We start from the raw sequence: 22,174 nt of genomic DNA, 5'->3' as shown, positions 1-22,174 counted from the left end.
ACACTTCAAATGTGTCTTTTAATAGTGAAACAACCTTTCTAACTCATAGTCCATGCAATGTTCCTAATAGGGCTCTTGAACATTAGTTAGACTAAAATTAGGACTCTCATGAATCTTTAGCTACTAGAAAGTATAAATAATGGCAAATGGAATAGTTTTAAAATCACAAGAAATGGAAAGGAATCAAGAATTATACTATCTTATACAAGGCTTGCTCAGGGTTATTACTCTTGATCCTTGCCTTTTCCATCTTGAGCTGGAATATATTTTGTAGTGTTGAATCCAAAGATGGATTCGTCACTTTTTTTTTTTTTTTGTTGGGCTTGGGATCGTTGTCTTGGATGGAAGATCCTCCAAACATTTTTTCTTGGTCAATGAGCATGATGTCTGGGTTAAGATTGGAGTTAGCACCTGCTATATGAGGCTTTCAATTGTAAAATAAAGCCCAATAATGGCGAGCCCTTTCCTTTGGTTGAATAGGTTTTATTGATTGCTGACTAAGTTCAAGATAGGTATGGCCAAGGCTTGACGTACGACCTGAAATGGTATGAAATGAGTTGTATCGGTTTTGGGTGGTACATAGAAAATTGGCATGGTATCAGTCGGTAGGGTGGTGTATGGGTTGATATAATTGAAACTTGACCATTACCGACCCGTATGATACATTCAAAGACTGTTACCTAACCATTTCAGGCAGTACGTGGAAACTCGACCATTACCGACCCATATGATACATTCAAACTTGATTGTTACCTAACCATTTCAGGCGGTACATGGAAAACTGATCTAGTATCAGTCGATATGGGTGGTGTATCGATCGATATGATTGAAGTTCGACCCTTATCGACCTGTTTGATATGATCAAAACACATTGGATTTCGATTGGTACCAACCCAAAACTGGTCAAATCTAGCCCTAATGGTCAAATTGAAGGTTGGGGTCTCTTTTGGGGCTTTCAATTTCCCTCCCTCCCCCATTTTTCACTCACTCTCACTAACTTTAGTGCACTCTCTCATTCCCACTTTTTCTCATACTCTTGTGATTAAAGTTTCTAATTGGTGATTAGTGGCAATCAAGCTCTAGATCAATGATTAAAGTTCCTAATCGGAAAAACTTCAAAATTTCTTCCTTATAACTTTGATTTTCTATTCATGTATGCCTGGCAAGCCAAGCATGGGGCTGAGGGTGCATATACATTTACTTAATTCTTGATTGCTTGGTGCTTGAGGGGATCAACTTATGTGATAAGGGACAATCAACCTTTGAGTGACCAATGAAAAAACGTTTTGTCAGGCTCTGGATCTCTAAGCTTGTTCCCCGAACTTTTGCTTGTTCCTACATGAGTGCTTTTTCTTCATTATAGGTCACCGCGTATGCCTGGAAATGGTTGTGTTGGGCTAAAAATTGCTGATTAGAAGAACTGGGCCAAGCTTGGGCCTGTTCTTATCATTATTCTCTCCAGACCATTTGAAAAATTAGTCCCTAGTTTTGACCAAGAATGTGGCTGACCATTTGTAGGCTAGATATGGGCAGATTCTTTCTTGAGGTCCAAGGTTGAAGGCCAAAATCCATTGCATGGTTTGAAGTTTAAGCAGTTGATATAATATGCATGTGCATTGATACAAGCCTGAGGAACACCATTTCAGTGTCCAGAAGAAACATCCTAGGGCTTGCTTGCTGTAATTAAGGTGCACTTTTAGTTAGCATTATTATTGTTTTCCATGACCATGTGAGCCTAATAGCACAACATTAATCTCTGGCTCTTTTTTTCCAGAGAAAACTTCTTGCTGTGTATCTGTCTCTCTTTTCTTTCTTTCTTTCTTCTCTCTTTTTTTACTATATCTCATCTTGTTTTTCTTACATTTGTCATAGTAAATAAATTGATAACCTTGGCCTATCTTCACCTTGAGAAGCAAAAAAGTAAGGAAACTAAATTCTATAGAGCCATTGTCAGTTAATTAGATGAGGCTGACATTGTGTAAGAAAAACTCAATAGAATGGTTTGCTGGTTGATTTTAGTGGTTAATGCTTTATTTTGAAATGATATCAATTGCATCCTCAAGAGATTGCTTGCTTTGAAGATCTATGTTCTACTAGTATGGTTGAAGCACATGGTGATCCTGGTTAATTTATCTTTGCTTTTAGGTGATTTTATACCTGCTCCCAGCTTGTTTTCAAATATATGTCTCCATGTCCAACAAAGTACTATACTCCATGTCTGACAGAGTACTATACTACCCTACCATCTTGGCTACCATCCACTCTGTACTTTTTTTTTTGGAAGCAACTCTCTGACACTCTTTCTAAGCCTTATCATCCTCATATCTGATGTTATATTTTGGTTGTAAATCATCTTGGCTACTGTCTGCTCTATGTTTCCTCAGGATTTTAATGTATCTGCTACACCTGACTCTAGTCAGACCTTACCAGATCTTTCTGGCATCTGTTACTTCTGCAGGACCCAGATATTTCCCACATTGCATACAATTTTATCAGTGCTTAGAAATGCTTCTTTGGAAACAATTCACTCTTCCTTTCTCTACTAATGAATCTGCAAAGCAGTTAGACCCTGTCAGGAGTTGTAGAGTGATTATTTTTGTTACTCAGATCAAGAGATTTTATTTCTTGTAGTTGCAGTTTAAACTGTAAACTTGACTTTGTTTATTCTTGAGTGGTTTGAAGGCTTAAGTTCTAATTAACGATTTTCAATACATGGGTCTATATCAGAAAATAATAAGACGAATATTTTGATGATTTGAGTTTCAATTTTTGTTCATTAAAGAAATCTAAATGTTAAGTTAGATGCTTATGTTTAGGTTTATATGGGATTTTGTATTAGGTTTATATGTGATCCGTGTAGTTAAGGCATTATGCAACATTAGAATTTTCAATCCTTTTGTTTGTTTTGCTCAATTTCTCGTAAATGTGAATTTGTTTTCTGCAGGAACTTACAGTAATCTTGTGCACGCTTCTCCCCGTAGCATGCATCAATAGCCAGACTGATCACCGTTTGAACTTCTCGATGGGCCTAAAGGTGCTTCCTTAGTTTGAAGTAATGACTAATATTTGTTTATGCCAGAAACGAGAATCCCAACTTAGCACTGTATTTGTTTCTTTGGCTTCTCTTCCACATTTAGGTATCAAACCATTTTCTGAAACGCAACCTGTAAGATTTCATGTTATATAATAGAGGGGAATATTATGATGATATGATGGTTAAACTTTTAATACTGCATTATTCAAAATACTGAAAGCACAAGACATTCATCATAGCCACATTCATTAGTTTATGGGATCGATGACATTTGATTGAACTTTTGATTTAGATGGAAAGTGGACAAGGGAATAACCATTCATGAAATTTCTAACCAAATGATTTTAAGCACTGAAGAGTGTAATCTAGTGCACAAGGTTCACTATTAGTCATATAACGATAAGCTTCTTGGTCATAGGTCTACCTCAGAGATTATTGAGACGTCTTTTGGCATTGGACCCACTTGTTTCAAAATGTTGTACCACTATTAGATTACATTTGAAAATATTTGGTAAAAGTCTTGATGAGGTAGCAGCTTAATAAGAAAGTCAGCCTTCGGAAAAAAAATAACCTTGGGTCTGCCATCATCTTCTTCACTTGCCTTCTTTTGGATTTGATGCTCTGAACTTTAGGTGCACTGCTACTAGAGGAAAACCACATATCAAAGCATCATTTACAATTTGATTAATACAAAGTTTTTCAGGAATTGGAAGTAATAGTTCTCCACTGCATAAGGTCATTGCTAAAATCATCTGAAACTTCTTCATTTTTTAAGCTTGTAACTTCTTAGATAATGCTTTCCCAAATTTTTCACAGCTTTAGGAGATTTTTGTGTGTTATTTTAGCTACCTACATATTTCACCAATTTGTCTTTTAATATTTGGGGCTAAGATTTGTTCCACAACACCAGAAGTTACTTGAAAGTGTCTGTTTTTGTTATTAGATTTCTTAACCACTTTGATTTTCCCTTTTCATCTAACTACCTTTAGTTGTTGCTCTTTGTTTAAAGAGCAATCCTCGTGATCATCTCTTAATCTATAGGTTGATTCTTTAGGTTCTCTGGCATTGGCCCCTTCATTGATCTACTAAAGAGTAGCTCTTCCTTTTTTTTTTCTAGTTACTCCCTGTTTCTTCTTTTTTTTGTTAGAAAATTTTGCTTTGAATAGATGATGCTCCTCTGTTTTCTCTTCTCCTTTTTTTTCTTTCTTCTTTTCCTTTTTGAGACTTTTTTTCTTTTACAAAACAGATAAAGATAGCCTTTTATTTATTCTTTTCATTTGAAGTTAATGTTCAATTTTCATCAAACACTTCAATAACTCGGAGAACAATAAGAACTCTTTGCATGAAGCAAGAAAAAAGTGAAATCTAAGCAATTCCTTTTTTAAGGTTATCAACCCTTCAAGAGGAAACCACCTAAAGCTTTCTAAGCAAATTTCCAGTTTTAGGTCAAACATCCTGGAAAAGCCTATAATTTTTGCCTGATTCACAAGTTCATTTCGAACAAAATGGTGTAAGGAAAGAATGAAATGGGTTCCCCAAAAACCCAATGTCCTTTACAGCATAAGTTATTGAATGACCTTCCAAATCTCGAAGGCAGGCTAATAGTTAGAAAATATATGATAAGAAGATTTATGGATCAAGCCAGGAGGATTGGACAACCAACCTTTTTAACAAGGAACTTGTCATTGTGAATGTGATAGCTAAGAGGTAGTTGCATGAGGATTTTAACGTATTGGACTTAGGGGATTCTAGATATATGATTAAATGGCCAGAGGCCCCCATCAAAACAGAAATGGTTATAGAAGAAATCTGGCAAAGATAGTGAGCCATGTGCCATTGCATGTTAATTATTACTCTTGTGTTTAGACATGCATATTTATGCGAGTAAAATACATGTCATTCGTCTAGTATCAGTTCATGGAGAATGGTTTCTTGCTATTCATGGATAGTAAATTAATTTCAAGGAATTCCATTTTGCTTGGACGAGTATGTACTGGCCATTATCTATTGGTTTGGGAGTGCACCGAGATGTGGACTGCCCCTTTCTAGTGTCCAGTTGCGGTACAAGGCTTATTGCATGAATTTTCTTATTTTTCTTTTTAACTCCAATAAATAGGAACCATAATACCTCCGCTTTCTCTGTCTCATGATATCTCCTTCCACACTCATCTCCTTTGCACCACTTGTCACAGACCACTTGCTGCTCGTGCTGCCTGCCCAGTGCCACCAACACTCCTGTCCGCTGCTCGGACTGATACTGCTCTCTTCTGCCTCCTCGTCTTTGTCAATTCCTCCTCTCCTCGTCTTTGTCCTCCTCTTCTTCTCCCTTTCTACCTCTCCTCCAGTGTACTGCATGCTGTCATGCTGGCACTGACCAGACCCATACTGGTCTGGTCATTGACCGGTATGGGTCTCCTAACTGAAATGTCAAACCATGATTAATGTACTGCTACATAACATTGCTACAATCATCAATTTGCTGCTCTTCTATTTTCTTTCTTTTTTTCTTTGCATTATTCATCTACTTGTTTAAACGCAAGACATTTTGTTAAACTATGATATATTGATCAGTTTATTCTTCTTTTGCAGACTTATAATGAGATTCAGCATTGCTTTCTTGTAATTGGTTCTGTATATCCTGAGGATCTCTGTGTCTTCCTTCTGAATGTGAGTGGTTGTTAAAGTGCAATGTTTTGTAGTTGCATCGACATATTGGTAATTTGAAATAGTAACTTGTCTGGTTACGTTTGGGAATGGACATATATTATAAAATAGACACATTGAAGCATACAAGCTTTAGTCCTTACATGGTTCCCCATCGAGTGAGTATAATGATTGGAAATCGGAATAACATATCTTATGAAATTATCTTAGATATAGACATGTTCCACTCTGGAATAGAGTGTATTCATTAATTATAATAAGCTTCAAGGCCAACTAGAATCATTATGGTTTCAATAGTTTCTGCAGTGCTTGAGAAAGTCATCATGATATTAAACAGATTATCAACCTTACCTTTTTTACTGATTTAGTAATACAAGAGTCATATGATTCAGTATTTTGGTTCATGTTAGCCTGGAAATTGATAACAGAATCATTGTCTGAAAAATCTTTTCCAAGTTTCATACTTAAAATGTAATATGAAGCTTGTCTCAAAGGTTGTCAAATTAAATGAGGAAATATTATTTGCCAATGCATAGTTTGAACTTCAAACTTTGAAGCAATATGTACCAGAACATAATTGTCATTGAAATTCATGATACAAGAAAACTATCGAAGTATCAATAGTACAATTTGTGAATAATAAAATTATCTGGCAATCAATCAATTATTCTCAGATTCACTGTTAATTTCATAGACTTTAGAACAACTTATCCTAGTCATTTTTGAACATTTGATGTACTAGTAATCAAGGTTCGCAATACCGTACCGTACCGGAGTTTCGACCTGGGTTCGGTACCGGTACGGTACGGTATACCGCTTGGTACACCCAGGTGTACCGAGCGGTATATTCAGGCGTGCTGAGCACTGTAGCACTACTACAGTACTACTACAGTACCGGACCGGTAACAGGCGTTCCGCGTACCGGAAGCCTGTCGGACCGGTACGTACCGCCCGTACCAGGCGGTATGGACCGGTACTGCAAACCATGCTAGTAATATAATTATGCTTTATCACAATAAGGCTACTGAACTAATAAAATTTCCTTACTGCATCTGATATAGAGCTCAACACAACTAAAAAAACCATAGTTTTCTCAAAGTAATTTAAATTGGAATTGATTCATTGATTCATCTTTTAGACTGGAACAAATTCTGCTTTTTTTTTACCCAAAAACATATTTGAGGTGGAGTTGTGAAATACAATATTTGGATCTAAAAGGGATTTCATGCATGAATCATTTAAGACCTGCATGAATCATTTAAGACCGACATTCTTGCAAGCATTGTGCCCTACAGAAAAAAATTAGTTTATGCTAGACATACAGTATATCTTAAATTGAAGACAACTTCCACCCAATCTCGAGATTCCAAGCCTCTTTTATCCGGATCAGCCTCCACTAATCACAATTTGAAATCAAAAGACTGAGGGTGAGAAGTGAGAGTGAGAAAGAGAGTGAGTGACAGTGATAAAGGGGGAGAGGAGGCAGCCAAGAGGGGGTTATATTACCCCCAAATGTGGGCCAACGGTCAAATTTGGGTCAAATTTGACTGTTGGCATATCGTATTGATTGGTAATGGTTGAATATCTGCCATACGCCTGGTACATTAGGTGTCCCAGCCGGTATGCCTTATACCACCCTGATCTGGCTTGAAATTGTTTGCTCTGGGTTTTGGGTAGCAGTTGAACTGGTACATGCCACCTGTACTGAACCGTTGTGGGTGAAATTGCAGTCCATGGATATACTCATATTAACTGTCTATTTAATGCCTAAATACCAACTAAATAGTTACCTTCAACCATTTTATGGCAATAACTTTTAGGATTGACTATTAGATATGACACACTTAAATCGCACTGAAATCAGCATCCTTAACATTATAAGATTATGATTCTTGGGATCATGTATTAGAAAAAATATCTCTCTCTTCCTGATTAAAGTTTCTTGTGCTTCTGTTTTAGAAATGTCAGTCAAAAGATGAACTGTCAACAATTGGAGCACTCTATGCAGTAAAGCATCTATTACCCAGGTTTGTTTCCAAATTTTAGCCATTTTTAAAGATGATTTCATTTGTTTTTGTGATTTTATGCTTCCAAGTTCCAACATCCCTCTATGGCAGACAACATCCTGCACTCCATTTTGACCAAAATATCTAATTCACTTTGGGAAACCAAGGGAGTGTGTGGAATGTTATCTTCAGCAGGTGGAGGTTCAAACTGTAATATAGCAAAAACATAGGGTTTAATATGAAATTCAATCTTTTCTTAGAAAAACTCTAATCTGGCTTCAATCCCATCTTAATCCCCGGTTGTTGTCTATGTAGGTTGTTGGAAGCTTGGCATGGAAAAAGAGTATCACTTGTTGAAGTTGTCAAATTGCTGGTAGATGAGCAGAGCTTAGGTGTTAGAAAAGCACTTGCAGAAGTAAGCCACTATTTCCTCTTATTACTCTTTTACTCCAAGTTCTTTTATATCAAAGCTTTAGATTATGGATTTTGATTTAGCTATGTTTCTATATTCACACAAATACAACTGTTGTTTCAGTTAATTGTTGTCATGGCTTCGCACTGTTACTTAAGTGGGCCTCCTGCAGAGCTTTTTGTGGAGTACCTTGTACGCCATTGTGCTATTTCAGACCAGGAAATAAAAATATTCAAGTCTTTGAAGGAAGCCTCTTCTAGGGGCAGCCCTTTCCAGTCATTTCAGAATAGGAACCTTAAGGTAAGACCTGGGCTTGTACTGAGTAATTATGGCTGGCGTATTTTTATTTAACAGAAGCTTAGCAGGCTTCAGTTTTTCAGGTAATGGTAGGTGCAGTTAGTCCATCAGAACTGAGGGTAATCTGTGAAAAAGGTCTCCTTTTATTGGCTATCACAATTCCTGAGATGGAGGTAATGAGATGACTAGTGACATTTAAAACTTCTTTTACTTAGATGTGCATTTTGTTCTCGTGGTTTGTCTCATTAGTTTAGTATGTTCTAGTTTTGTTGAGGTTCTCTTATTGCTAATTCCTTAGTGGCTATCTTTTATAGTTATGCTTCTGATAAGTTGGTCCCTTGTCTACTGATATTCTCCAGCATATACTCTGGCCTTTCATCTTGAAGATGCTTTTACCAAAAGAATATACAGGTGCAGTTGCAACGGTAAAAATATATTTTTATACTTGGAGAGTTTCATAGGTTTAAGCTCTTTGCTTTTGTGTCGTGGTTTGTTGATCAAAGGAATTATCTGAGATTCCTTGGGGCCTTGGGCATATAATGTCAGATCACTATTTTTTGATACTGATACTAGTAGATTTGGTAATATCATTTTTGTGGTTTGTAGGTTTTCTGTGCTTGGACTAATATTTAGTGGTCTCCTCGTGTTGATTTTCTGTCAGGTCTGCAAGTGCATAACTGAGCTGTGCAGGCACAGGTCATTTCACACAAGTATGATATCCTGTGAATTTAATAATTCAAATGATATTCCTAGCCCTGAGGTAAAGCAAGTTGGTTTTCATGTCTGAGTATTTTAAAATTGTAATTTATTTCCTGTGAATTTAATAACTTATCTGTGCAAGCTTTTTTGTTTGTGCAGGATCTTTTTGCTCGATTAATTGTTCTTATGCATGACCCTGTTGCAAGGGAGCAGCTGGCAACTCAAATTTTGACGGTCCTTTTCTGATCTCTTCTATATCTTGGAAATTCTTGTATTTCTAATGATAATCAATGGGATTTGTGGTCATATAGGGTCACTGTTCTTTGATCTGTCAAAAGTTAGGTTCTTTGATTTGTCAAAAGTTCATAATTCAACTCTATTTCTGAGCTGATATGTCTGCGTGTGCTAAAATTGTAAAACTCCCCATCTTATTGATATTTACGATGACACATTCCCTATCCATCAATTCACAGATAGATATCTACTTTGTGCCAATGTGCCTACGCAGCTGCTAGATGGTGTTGGCTGTGGAGAACTGAAGTCTGTGTTTATAGCAACAAATAATGGCAATGGTATTGGTGAAGTTGTGGCAAAACTGGTGGATGAGATAGACTGCTGCTAGATGGTGTTGGCTGTGGGGGAGAGGTGAGGTCTGTGTTCATAGCAACAAATGATGGCAATGGTATTAGTGAAGTTGTGGCAAAACTGGTGGATGAGGATGATCAACAGAAGGTCATTGCAATGATCATGGTGGTGCTTTTGTAAGCTTTAGAATGGTAATGGTGGAGGTGGCATTGGATGTGATGTTACAGCTATAAGGGGATAGATGAGCTGATGATGATTGTTTAAAAACACCAAATTTTTAGATTAGAATTGTGTAAAAGCAGAATATTCAGTGATTATTTTTTCTATTCTTCTCATTTGCTGATGATAGGGATTATGTTTGGAGAAAAGTTATCATTGGGGTCATGTTATAGTTCAGGGTTATGTGACTTTGCAAGGCACATGCAATTTATCTATCGAGAGTAACAACTGATACCACAACATTTTTACAAATCCTGTTTAGAAAGATAAATGCTAACAGCACATTGATTTATCGAGTCTTGTCTAGAGATTTGATTCGAACTACATTTATTTAATACAGATGTGTTCTTTATCTTTAAACCTTTTGAAGTGTGTATATGTGCGTAGAATGTATTGTCTATGTAGTGAGCTATATTGCATGAACGGTAAACTTTCTTACAACTGATACGGTATACCACAACATTTTTACAAATCCTGTTTAGAAAGATAAATGCTAACAGTACATTGATTCATTGAGTCTTGTCTAGAGATTTGATTAGAACTACATTGTATTTAATACAAATGTGTTCCTTATCTTTAAACTTTTTGAAGTGTGTATATGCATGTAGAATGTATTGTCTATGTAGTGAGCTATATTGCATGAACGGTAAACTTTCTTACGGGTACCCTATTTATTGCAGGTTTTATGTTTCTTAGGTCCTTTATTCCCCAAAAACCTGAGTTTCTTTTGGCAAGATGAGGTATAACACTTGTAAGGTACTCTTTTAAATGTGTTGGAGTCATCTTCCTTTTATAAATTGACATTCCTGGTAGTTTGTTACCATTATATACTTGGAGTAATCTCAAATCAAACCTCTATTTACATGGCAAGAAAATGATCTTTTTGTTGTTAAATTTGAACCGACAAACACTTGTTTTTTATTTTCTTTTGCATTTTGAATGTAATTTAATAATCTTGGTATTCCTTGTTTGTGGGAATCTGCTCATTATAAAATCTTGGTGAAATTTTAGAAATTTTAAGTAATGAAGAATTTAATGTTGATGATGGAAACTTTTTGGGATGGACTTTTCATTCTTTGTTGAATGATCTGTAAATACCAGAATCCAAAACTTTGAGGGTTTTTGATTCAAATATTGTGGCTTTGATTAAGAGTGCATCTTGGTGTTTCTGGTGGGGGATAAACATGTCTGCATGGAGATTTCTTCAATTTTTTCTGTTATTTTTTTAGAGGTTTTGCTCTTTACTGAATCTCTAGTCAGTATCTTTGAAGCCCTATCTTTTATGTCTCCTCTTTTGATTTTCTCTTTGCTTTCTCTCTCTCTTGCTTTTTCTGACATTTTCATTTCCTTTATGAAATGAGGTATGAATCTGTTTTTGTGTGTAGGCTAAATGACTAATTGTTCACTTAAATGTCTAGAATAGTTGTTCAATTTTGATTGTGCTTTGGTTGGTGATTAACACTTAAATGACTAATTGTTCACTTAAAGTATGCATTCATTGAACAATAGCTGGAAATTATGTTTAATGAAAACGAAAAACAGTTATGTACATCCAGGAAATTCATAGAAGTTTCCATGTCAAGGATCAAAAGCTTGTTAATGATGAATTTTGGGAGTTAACAGAAGAAAAATGTAAACTAATAAGAAGCTGAGTCTGCAGCAAAGCAAGGCAGAAGTAATATTGCTAAAGTAGTAATAGTGTAACAGAAGGGCAAGAAATGAAAGGAGCAATGAAATGGATAATGGCAGTAACCAGCAACTTGTAGAACACTTAAGAAGTAAATGTAGATCTTGATGAAATTGTCCATACATCAAGCGGAAACTGAGGTATGCACTTGGGTTGCAACTTGGGTTGGTTTCAAACTGAACCTGCTTTACCCAACCTGAGCAATGTGCTAGGTTTTGTTGGATTTTCTGGAACTTTGATCTCATCAAGGAACTAGAATGAAATTCGGTTGGGTTGGGGTTTCCCAAAAATTCAAGCTGAGAAACCCAAAGGCAACTGGTTTAATAAATTCAAACATAATCCAATTTCATTTGGCATTATGAGGTGTTGCTACATAATAATACAGAATATTATTTCTTATCATTTTTTGATAATTATACTTTAGCTTCATCAGCTTCTTCTGTGTAGAACCCTAGTGACCTGGTCATGGCAAATGATTCACTAGCTTGACCCACCTTTTTGAGTTTAACCCAACATTCACTAGCTTGACCCACCTTTTTTAGTTTAACCCAACCTGATGTTGGATTGCAATCTGAGATTGGTTGATCGTTTGATACAATCTTGTGCTGGCTTGGATTATGATTGGACATCAACCATATTAACCTCTTCAAGCACCTTTATTTGTGATGCCTAAAGCTTTAAAGGATGTTACCCTTGAGCCTTGACTGAGGCAGGATGCAAAACTTGCATTTAGGTTCACCTTGCAGCCAGGCTCACATCCAGGCATGTCTTTTTTAATACCGCTGACTTGATTAATTTGCCTATGGTTTCTAAAGTGTTGTGCAATCATCTCTTATGGTTTAAGTGTAGAAGCAATATATATGTAGCTACCTTCAAAGTGGTTATATTCATGTCACCACAGAGATATTATGCAAACTGTGGATACTATGAAATTCTTGGGATTTTGGTGGATATGTTATCATGGTGCCTGCTAGTTTCAATATCTTTAACTTTTTTATGTTGCTTTTTCCATATTCTATTGCAGCTTATTAGAGATTTGTTGATACAATCATCTGATGTAGTTGTTCTTGGCAAGAATTTTATATTGTCTTTCTTTATAAGCATTTTATATAGTCTTTCATTAATCATTACAAATATTTTATATAGACTTACTTTACAAGTATCCTATATAGTCTTTCTTTACAAGCATTCTATATAGTCTTCGTTTTGGCAAGTACTAGGTTCCCAAAATGAAGGCATACATAAGTGATCTCGATGACTTAAGGCAAGATTCTTCTTACCAAGAGACTTGGGACGACATGATAGTCAATGTAAGTGTGATCTCTGAAGCATTGCCTCCTCCATGTTCATTGTTGTAAAATGTTCCCGTCTCTATCTCAATGATACTATTTAATGCTGCATTTTTCGATTAATAATATGTTAGTTAATTCAAATATGATCTCTGAAACTTATCATTCTACATGTTACATTGGTGTAGAATTCTCCTGTCTTTATTGCAGTGGTATACTATGGTGCTGCATTTTTTTTTGCATGTAGGCTTGTAACTTAATATATTGGTTTTCCTTTTTGACAATGTTACTTCTTTTTAACCTACCAGATACATCTACAAGGGTGATACATTTATATTATCGTTAAAATAACCTCTCATAAGTAATTTTCATTTTGTTTCTTCCCATATTAATTGTGCTGCATAATTTGCAAATTTAACTTGGACTGAAAACATTTCGTCCCTTCGCCAGTTTTTATCAGAATCTTTGGATGTTGTCCAAGACAATGAATGGATCCTTTCATTGGGCAATGCTTTTGCAAGACAATATGCTCTTTATGATGACGATGATGAGCATTTGGCACTGCTTCATAGGTATGGATTTAGAGGTGTCATTTCCAGTTCAGCTTTATGTAGTATAAATTGTCGATACTATCAAGTATCAACAGCCATTATGAATGGTGAATATAACATTTAGCTTATCTCTCTTGAGTATAATAATCTCATGGATCTATTGTTCTAGAAGCTATTTCACAGGTGCTTTTCATTTGTAATTTGATTTGAACACTTAAAAGTCTTACAAATACCTTCATTTTAAGGTTCACAACCTTTTGTAAATAGGGTTACAGATATCATATATACCTTCTCTAAAGGTACGAACTTTATGAATACCTTCACATAATTTTACAAAGAGAGGGCATATATGGAAGAAAGTCTAAAATTTTAAGGGCAGTAATATAAAAGAATTTTCAGGGCATGTTTATAAGCTTACATGATAGTATGTATATAATAGCCACATTTGTCTATCAGAACCTTTGGAAGTTATTACGACGCTTGGTGCCCTTCTCAAGTCAGAAACGTGCTCATTTCCAGAATTCAGTAGCACATATTACTTGTAACATAATGAAATATTAAGTTAGAGGTTCTTATGTGAACAATATTAAACTTCTAACTTTCAAGACACTTGCAATTTGATAAAGAAATCCCTGGGTACATCATTTTAGTCAAGTCATTGACCATTTAGTTAACATTATCTAGCTGGGGTACTTAATTAGATTCTTTTCTAGATCCGCCTCTTCTTTTTCTTCTTTTTTTGGTAGGTCTTTTGGTGGTTGATGATTTCTATAGAGTTCTTTTGCATGTTTAATATGTATTAGTTTGTGGGAAGGTTTCAAATTCTAATCTGAGGCCCTTTTTGGTCCTTGGCTGAACTGGTACAGGTCGTGCCAGCCAGCAACAGACCAGAGAGAAGAGGGGGGCTGTTGCATTGGGGCATGAGGAGAAGAACCTGCTGTTGACAGAAGAAAGAAGAAACCAAGGATTGAAATTTTGTACCGTACTGAAATTTCGAGACTTATTCGGTATGGTTCGGTACTGTATACCGAGTGATATATTTCGGTATACTGCTCGGTGTATATATATATATATAATTATAATATATATATGTATATATATATATATGTATATATGTATATATATATAGGTAAACCGCTCGGTTTACCTCTATGCGAGGCGACGTCGCCTCTCTTCTCGGGCGACGTCGCAGATAAAAAAAAAAAATTTGCAGGCGACGTCACCCGAGAAGAGAAGAAAAAAAAAAAATCTTCGCCTCTCTCTGCCCCACGATGTCGATGCCTCTTCTCCTGCATGCGGATGAGAAGTCGCTGACAGACGAGGAGGAGAGCGACGATCTCCAGGTTCTCCCTTTTTTTCCTATTTCTTTCTTCCCCTTCTCCCTGTTCTTTCTTCTCCCTCGGTCACCGTCGACGATAACGCCTCAATCGACGGTACCGCTCGGTAGCGGCAGTCAGTGTGCCAGTCTGCTGACGGACCGGTATGTACTGCCCGGTACGGGCAGTATCATTCGGTATTGCAGACCTTGGAAGAAACCATGGTTGACAGCTTCAACTGTCAACAGTTTGAAGAACCTGCCAGCTGGCATGGACCAAAGAGAGAGGCAGAGTACATAGGGTGGGGAGAGGAGGAGAAGAACCTGCTGTTGACCGCTGATAGCTGTTCAGCTGCCAGCAACTGTTTTGAGCTGTTGAGATTAAACAAAAAAAGATCAATAAATATTCCCAGTTTTGAACCGGACCAGTTAAAATCACCTGATTCGTGTCCTGGAACCAGATCGAACTGGTAATTACAGGTTAGCATGTACTGGCCCAACTGGGTTTTTGAACCTTGCAGGTAGCTCTGGTTGGGGAGTAGGAGAATAACCTGCTGTTGACAGAAGAGAGGAAACCATGGTTGACAGCTTCAACCTGCTGTCAACAGCTTGAAGAACCTGCCAGCTGGCATAGGCCAAAGAGAGAGGCAGAGTACAGAGGGTGGGGAGAGGAGAGGAGGAGAACCTGCTGTTGACCGCTGATAGCTGTTCAGCTGTCAGCAGCTCCTTTCAGCTGTAGAGATTAAAATAATAATAAATATTCCCAGTTTCGAACCAGACTAGCCAAAACCACCTGATTCGCTTACTGGAACCAGGTCGAACTGGTCAATACAGGTTATCATGTCCTGGTCCAACTGGGGTTTTGAACCTTGGTCCATAGTGCTGTAATCTACATGTTTCTCACTATATTCTAATAACTAGGAAGCAACTGTTAGAATATAACGGTGAGTATGCTGCTCATCTGTATCCACTAGGCATTCCTAGGTTTCTGTTGGCATTGTAGCTGGTGGAAGCAGTGTTATTTGTCATTGCTTGGGTTTCTGGTGTCTTGAGTCTTTTTTTATTGTTTTAAAGATTGAGATAAAAACAGATGCATAAGTTTCTAATTCATGTTTTTTTACTGGAACTTTTAAGGTGATTATGTAGTATGATTGGCATATAATCTTTTTCTTTGCTACTTGTACAAAAAGCAGTATAATTTATATTGTTAGTTACCATGTTTTAAATAAGATTTCTGCTGATTAGGTGTCTTGCTACAGATGAATTATCTAGATAGATTTTTTGTTTTGCAGGTCTAATTTATGTAATACAAGTTTAATAATTTCAGGGCAATAATAATGTTCTAGCTGTATATATTACTTCTATATTTTTGTGTTTTCTTTCATACCTTGTTCTGCAGATGCCTTGGAATGCTTCTTCAAAAAGTTGATGATAGAGTATATGTTAATGGAAAGATAGAATGGATGTATGCACATGCAAACATCTCAGTCCCTACAAATAGGCTTGGTCTTGCTAAAGGCATGGGGCTGGTATGTTGATAAGGCAGAATTGTATAATTTTCTTGATGTAAATTCCTTTTCTGAACTTTACAAGACTTTTGCCTCTCACAGATTGCTGCTTCACATCTAGATACTGTTCTGGAAAAATTGAAATGCATTTTAGACAATGTTGGATATAGCAGGTTTCAAAGGTACTTGTATGGTCTATCTAATGAAAATTTCTTATATTTAATTGTTTCTCTTTTTGTATATCCATGATGTTGTACCATGTCATCTGATTGGTCATACCAAATTGAGAACACATTACTTCAGAAGCTGATTCTCTTAGTTCAGAAATTAGAATAGACTGCCTCTAAATATGATCACTACTTATTTGGTCTGCTTATATCTCCGCATTTTTTACTAGTTGATCAATTCAATTTCATTAAAAATTTCCTTGTCTGTGTATCTTGTAATTCAGGGTCTACCGTACCGAACCGTACCGCCCGGTATGGGCGGTATGTACCGGTCTGACAGGTTGTCGGTACACGGACCGCCTGTTACCGGTCCGAGTGCATTGTATCACTGTAGCAGTGCTACAGTACTCGGCACACCTGGGTGTACCGCTCGGTATACCGTACCATACCGGTACCGAGCCCAGGTCGAAATACCGGTATGGTACGGTATTGCGAACCTTGTCTTGTATAATCTTATACAATTGCTTCTGTATGTGTGTATGTACATATATATATGTAAATGCATATATTTGCTTTGGTTTAAACCAAGTTGTTTCTTTTTGCCCAAAACAATACGTATAGGGCAATATTTGCCTATCTGGGCATGAATCGGTATATGGACGCCATCCATCTCGGGCTGTCGAGTTCGGCCATATAAAAAGAAAATTGTGTGCCTCCTCGTGGTCCAACCCTAATCGCAAGAGGAGCCTCGATACACGTAGTCTGCTGTCGCCTACATGATCGTCTGCCATCATCGCCAACCATGTATGCTTCTTTTCTCCCCCTCCCCTTCTTCATCCTTTTCCTCTTTCCTCTTTCCTCTTCCTCCTTTTTCTTATCCTTCTTTTTGCTCCTCTTCTTCCATTGCTTGCTCTCCTTCCTCTTCCTCCTTCCTGTGCCTCTTTCTCCATCACCTTATCTTCTTCCTTCCTCTTCCCGCTACTTCATCTTCCTCCACTGCCTTTTCTTCTTCCTTCCTCTCCCTCTTCCTCCTTCCTCTTCGTCCACCACCTCCTCTTCTTTCGACCTTTTCCTCCTCTTCTTCCACTGCCTCCTCTTCTTTTTTCCTCTTCCACCTCCTCGTTCCTCGTTCTCATTCTTCTTTCTCTTTCTTCCTCTTCCACGTCCTCCTTCCTCTTCTTCATTCTTTTTTCTCTTCTCCTATCACCTCCTCTTCTTCCTCTTCCTCCTTGTCCTCATCCTCCATCGCCTTCGCTTCTTCATCTTTCGACTTTTTCTTCCTCCTCTTCCTCCACCACCATCCCTCCATTTCTCATCTCCTTTTTCCTCTTCAAATCTTCGAGATATAGTGCCAGTTTGTATGGACTACCAGTACAATACCCTGATACGAGATTGCAATTCAGAGAAACAAAGTTCTTATATCTAATGCCCAATTCTATTATTTTACTAGTTGATTAATTGTGCTAGAAAATTTTCTAGGAAAGTATTTTCGTTCTATGTTTATCTTATCTCTATCTTGTACAGTTACTTCTATAGGTGTATATATATTTGTCTACCCGGAAATTGATCCTTAGATAAGGCACTAATCAACGTTAACATGCTATTATTAGGCTTAATTACCCCTAACTTAATCGTAAGAGTAAGGTAATGACCCTCATTGACCTTAAATTATAAAGAATGACACCAATCGCCATTAACTAGCTATAATTAGGAAAAATAGCTCTAATATCAAGAGAAATACACGAATCACCATTAACATGCTGTGATTAAACCTAATGATCCCAAATTGTCTCTAAAACTAAGGTAACAGCCCTAATTGGCCCTACATTATAAAGAATGACATTAGTCCCCGAATTGACCATACATGATAAAGAATGACACTAATCAACATTTAGTAGCTATAATTAGGAAAAAGTATCTCTAATATTAAGAGAAATACACTAAGCCAATCAACTGTAATTACTCATACAAATACACTAATATAGATATAAGCATGATAAAATCTTTGACCAAGTGACATGTTTGACCACTTGAATACCTCCAATTGAAGTTCCAATCACCAACTACGGTGCTTAATTGAGAAAGACTGCATGAGTGAGAAAGAGTGGGGGAAAGTTATGTGAGTGAAAGAAGAGAGTGAGCCATTGATTCCATATGGTCGAGATCTGACTGTTACCGATCGAAACATGTCAGTAACGGTCATGTTTCAATTGTATTGCTCAAGATATGGGGTGTATTAGGCCGTACATTCCTGCCTGTAATATGCCGCTCGATTCGGGGTGGTCCACATGTCAGTCGTCGGGTGGTTCGGCACCTACCGCATGTACCATATTGTTTCAGGCGAAATTGCATTCCTTGCTTTGGAGAACTTATATATGGCTTCTTGGATAAAAAAGTGACACTAAATAATAGTGGAGACACACATGTAGATGTATGCCCGTTATGGAGATTTTCTAGATTATGTTGGAAATTAAAGTCTCTCACACGAAGATAATAATTGTTAATTCCCAAGTAAATCTACTTCAAACCTTTTTTTAACTATTTTTTTTGGTTTTATCTGTCAATCATTTAAGTGTTGAGTTTTTGAGTCTGGTGATATCAACATCTGATTTTGTTTTCTACCATTTACTCATCTGTCTAAACATTTGCTGTAGGTTTTTCTCCTTCCTTTCTGGTAGAGTTTTGGAGGATGCAGATGATACATATGCAGCTTTAGCATTAATGTATGGGTATGCTGCTAGATATGCTCCTTCGACAGTTATAGAGGCTAGAATAAATGCACTAGTGGTATGATCCTCAATCTGATATGTTATTTATTAATAAGTACCTTTTAATGTTGTTATATAATGATATTAAGAAAATGACCAAGCATCGGGGAAAAGATAACAATGGTGATCACTCACCCACTTCAAACTGTGATTGTCTTGTTACAAATATTTTGAGCCAAAGATACAAAATGGGGACAACAAATGATGTATAAATTCAGTATGGAACATTACTAATCTGTAATTGATTTAAGAAAGGCTTAGAGCAATCAAAGAACTGAATAAAAAGACACTAAAGCACTAAAAAAGAAATTTATTAACTTATTTGGAGATTTAGATTTTCTACCAGCCTTGTTTTAATTGGATGTTGTACAACTAAGAGAAAATATCTTACCTAAGAAGGTAGGCAAACTAAATCTTTAAGGCGTACCACAACCTAACAGAATGAACCAACCCTACCTTCCTGTACTACAAATCAATCTAATTGATGTATCCTGTATAAGCACATGTACCAGGTCTAAGAATGTTTGGTGTTCTTTGTTGAAAATATATTGTGCAGCAGTTCAATGCTAAAAATAATGAACACCATCAATGAAAGAGTTGATTCTATTATGTGTGACAAGGAAGCAATAAAAAATGTCGGACATCTAGATGAGAAATTGAGAATATCATCAATATTTATTACTCTGTTTTAAATTACCCAAACTGTTCTGAGTCAGGCTGTAAAAGAATCCACTATGTGTTGATTTCTTGGGTTCCGATGATTGGTAATCTTGGAAATGGTCATGATGTCTGCAATCATTATTTAATTCTCAGTTGGTCAATTGATCAGATCTCATCTGTCACCTTCACCGAAGTTCTTGATGCTATCAAATGTCTCTAATTACACATGTTTTGTACCTGTATTTAATATTATTAAACATCCTTTGTGATTTCTGTATCTCCTTGCCATTCCCTAGTGATATGTAGTTGTTACTTTATTGAGTTTCCATAATATTTTTACTGTATAGCATTGGGCCTTTGTAGGAGAGAGACAAACAAAATTTTGGTAATAGCACACTGAACCTGGTGAAACCAAGAAACAACAATCAACTGGTACAGGCTGTGGAAGACCATGATTTTGGGAAGAAAATTATGTTTTTAAAGTTTTTTGCCAGATAAAACAGCCATTCTTATGCTCTGGAATATTTTTATCCCACTCTTTTCAATTCTTTCTATTCTTGTACTTTCAAATAAGATCATAAACAGTTACACATCTCTTACCATAAGTTATTCTTTTATTTTGTTATGTACCGTCATTCATTCTCAGACTAGTACATATCATGTCTCCTAGAATCTTTTGACTGTCATTTCCAGATTTGATGAATCAACATATTGAACTGAAATGGTCAATTTGAATAATACACAAGAATTGGCCACATTGCCTACCACTATGCACTGGGACCAATTTAATCAACTTCGTATATGTCCTATTCGGGTCTAAGCTGATCATGTGTCAGGTTTTATTAGATTGGACTGGATCTTTAAGTTTTTGGGCCAAGCCATGATTGTTTATCTTAATCAAGGATCAGTCGAGATTCAGGGTCATGAATCACAACCCCATTCCAGTATGAAACCTAGGTTGTGCAGTGGTGTGCTGTGTGCCAATGAAGACAAGTAGAAGAAAAGGAGAAGAATAAACCTTACATGAGTTTCTTTTTCTTATTTTTCCCCAGTTTTCTATTGGTACAGGCGTACTGGTCGTCATGATGGTATTTGCCTATTCAATAGGCTGTCTTGGTCTCGCACTAATATGACAATCCTTGCTGGTGGTTCCTTCCTATTTAGTTCTGAGATCTTACAGTTTCCGTGAAGGAAAGATATGTTCATTGTTCCATAATAATTCCTAGAGTCATAGTTTAGTTTGGATTGAGTATTGAGAAATTGATAGATAAAGGGCGATGTAGCTCATTGCAAGAGGTCTTATACTTGATGATCATTGAGGTTTGAACCAGCAGTTGATTGTCTTTTCTCATCTCTTTACTTGTGATTTGGCAGAGTAGTGCAATCTTCTTGCTGTTCTCTCCATAACAAAAAATTTTGCTTGTGAACTTGTAGTTGCCTATCAACCAAACAGCAAAAGTTGTATCATTTTTTATCAACCCTTCATCTGATCAGATCTGGACTGTTGACACTTTATTTGGTCTGTCCATTTTGTGCCATGGTATTTGTGTACATGCTAAATCATGTAGTTCCATGGGTGCAAGTCTCAAGTTTTCACACCTAAATGCCAGGGGCATATAGCCAGCATGATACACATGATGATGCTTATCATGTCCCCACTGATGCCTTAATATATCTAGTGTAAAACAAGGCCATTCAAGATTTGAAGAGTATTGATCCAATGCTGGTAATATGCATTTTGAAGCTGTATATTACAACAGCTTGCTGGAGAGGATCTTTTCCCCACTACTGGGCGAGGTGGAAGTTTAAAAACTAGAAACAGCTTAACATCTTCCAGCTATGCTACAATTTAGTGGTGGTTCCTTTAGCAGTACATCAGATGAAATCCATAGTTGGGTTCTACTACAGCAAGCAGTTGTTGTTACCCATTTTATGATGCAAGATTATTAGTTGCAATATATCTACAAGGTCAATTGCTTTTGATTGTGTTTACAAAAATAATTCTACATTTCTCTCCTCATATTTCTGGTTTTAGCTCTAATTTCATGCTGAAAGTTCTATTATGTCGTATTTTGATTATTTTGGATGAATGTGTATATGTTCCTGTTTTCCTACAGGGCACAAATATGCTTTCACGTCTTCTTCATGTACAACATCCTACTGCAAAGCAAGCTGTTATAACTGCAATTGATCTATTAGGTGATCTTACACTTAACTTGCATTTGTTTTTTCACATCTTTCTTCTTGAGTTGATCTCAAGTTCTTTTCGTCTCCAATTCTAGTCATATTCTAGTATGTCTAAATATAATTGTC

At 36.6% G+C, this 22,174-nt stretch overlaps 1 protein-coding gene across 5 annotated transcripts in view; it reads left to right on the top strand.

Annotated features, from left to right (window-relative positions):
• Nucleotides 1-22,174, top strand: part of LOC103982124 (protein SHOOT GRAVITROPISM 6) — a 54,299-nt gene that overhangs the window by 5,852 nt on the left and 26,273 nt on the right. The window contains exons 12-27 of one of the 5 annotated variants that reach the window (XM_018830121.2): nucleotides 2,945-3,034; nucleotides 5,624-5,701; nucleotides 7,658-7,725; nucleotides 8,020-8,119; nucleotides 8,240-8,416; nucleotides 8,497-8,586; nucleotides 8,773-8,838; nucleotides 9,075-9,173; nucleotides 9,272-9,346; nucleotides 10,597-10,656; nucleotides 12,824-12,913; nucleotides 13,343-13,464; nucleotides 16,158-16,287; nucleotides 16,369-16,448; nucleotides 19,088-19,220; nucleotides 21,979-22,060. In XM_018830121.2, the coding sequence (XP_018685666.2) occupies nucleotides 2,945-3,034; nucleotides 5,624-5,701; nucleotides 7,658-7,725; nucleotides 8,020-8,119; nucleotides 8,240-8,416; nucleotides 8,497-8,586; nucleotides 8,773-8,838; nucleotides 9,075-9,173; nucleotides 9,272-9,346; nucleotides 10,597-10,656; nucleotides 12,824-12,913; nucleotides 13,343-13,464; nucleotides 16,158-16,287; nucleotides 16,369-16,448; nucleotides 19,088-19,220; nucleotides 21,979-22,060 (1,540 nt within the window). Of the gene's footprint in view, nucleotides 1-2,944; nucleotides 3,035-5,623; nucleotides 5,702-7,657; nucleotides 7,726-7,859; nucleotides 7,900-8,019; nucleotides 8,120-8,239; nucleotides 8,417-8,481; nucleotides 8,587-8,772; nucleotides 8,839-9,074; nucleotides 9,174-9,271; nucleotides 9,347-10,596; nucleotides 10,657-12,823; nucleotides 12,914-13,342; nucleotides 13,465-16,157; nucleotides 16,288-16,368; nucleotides 16,449-19,087; nucleotides 19,221-21,978; nucleotides 22,061-22,174 lie in introns of those variants that run through there. The other 4 variants (XM_065104577.1, XM_065104579.1, XM_065104578.1 and 1 more) reach the window with 4 other exon arrangements.

The sequence above is a fragment of the Musa acuminata genome, chromosome BXJ2-4, assembly GCF_036884655.1.
Source record: "Musa acuminata AAA Group cultivar baxijiao chromosome BXJ2-4, Cavendish_Baxijiao_AAA, whole genome shotgun sequence".
In the NCBI taxonomy this organism is placed as follows: domain Eukaryota; kingdom Viridiplantae; phylum Streptophyta; class Magnoliopsida; order Zingiberales; family Musaceae; genus Musa; species Musa acuminata.
The sequence above is the reverse complement of the archived record's forward strand: the minus strand, read 5'-3'. Positions and strand labels throughout refer to the sequence as shown.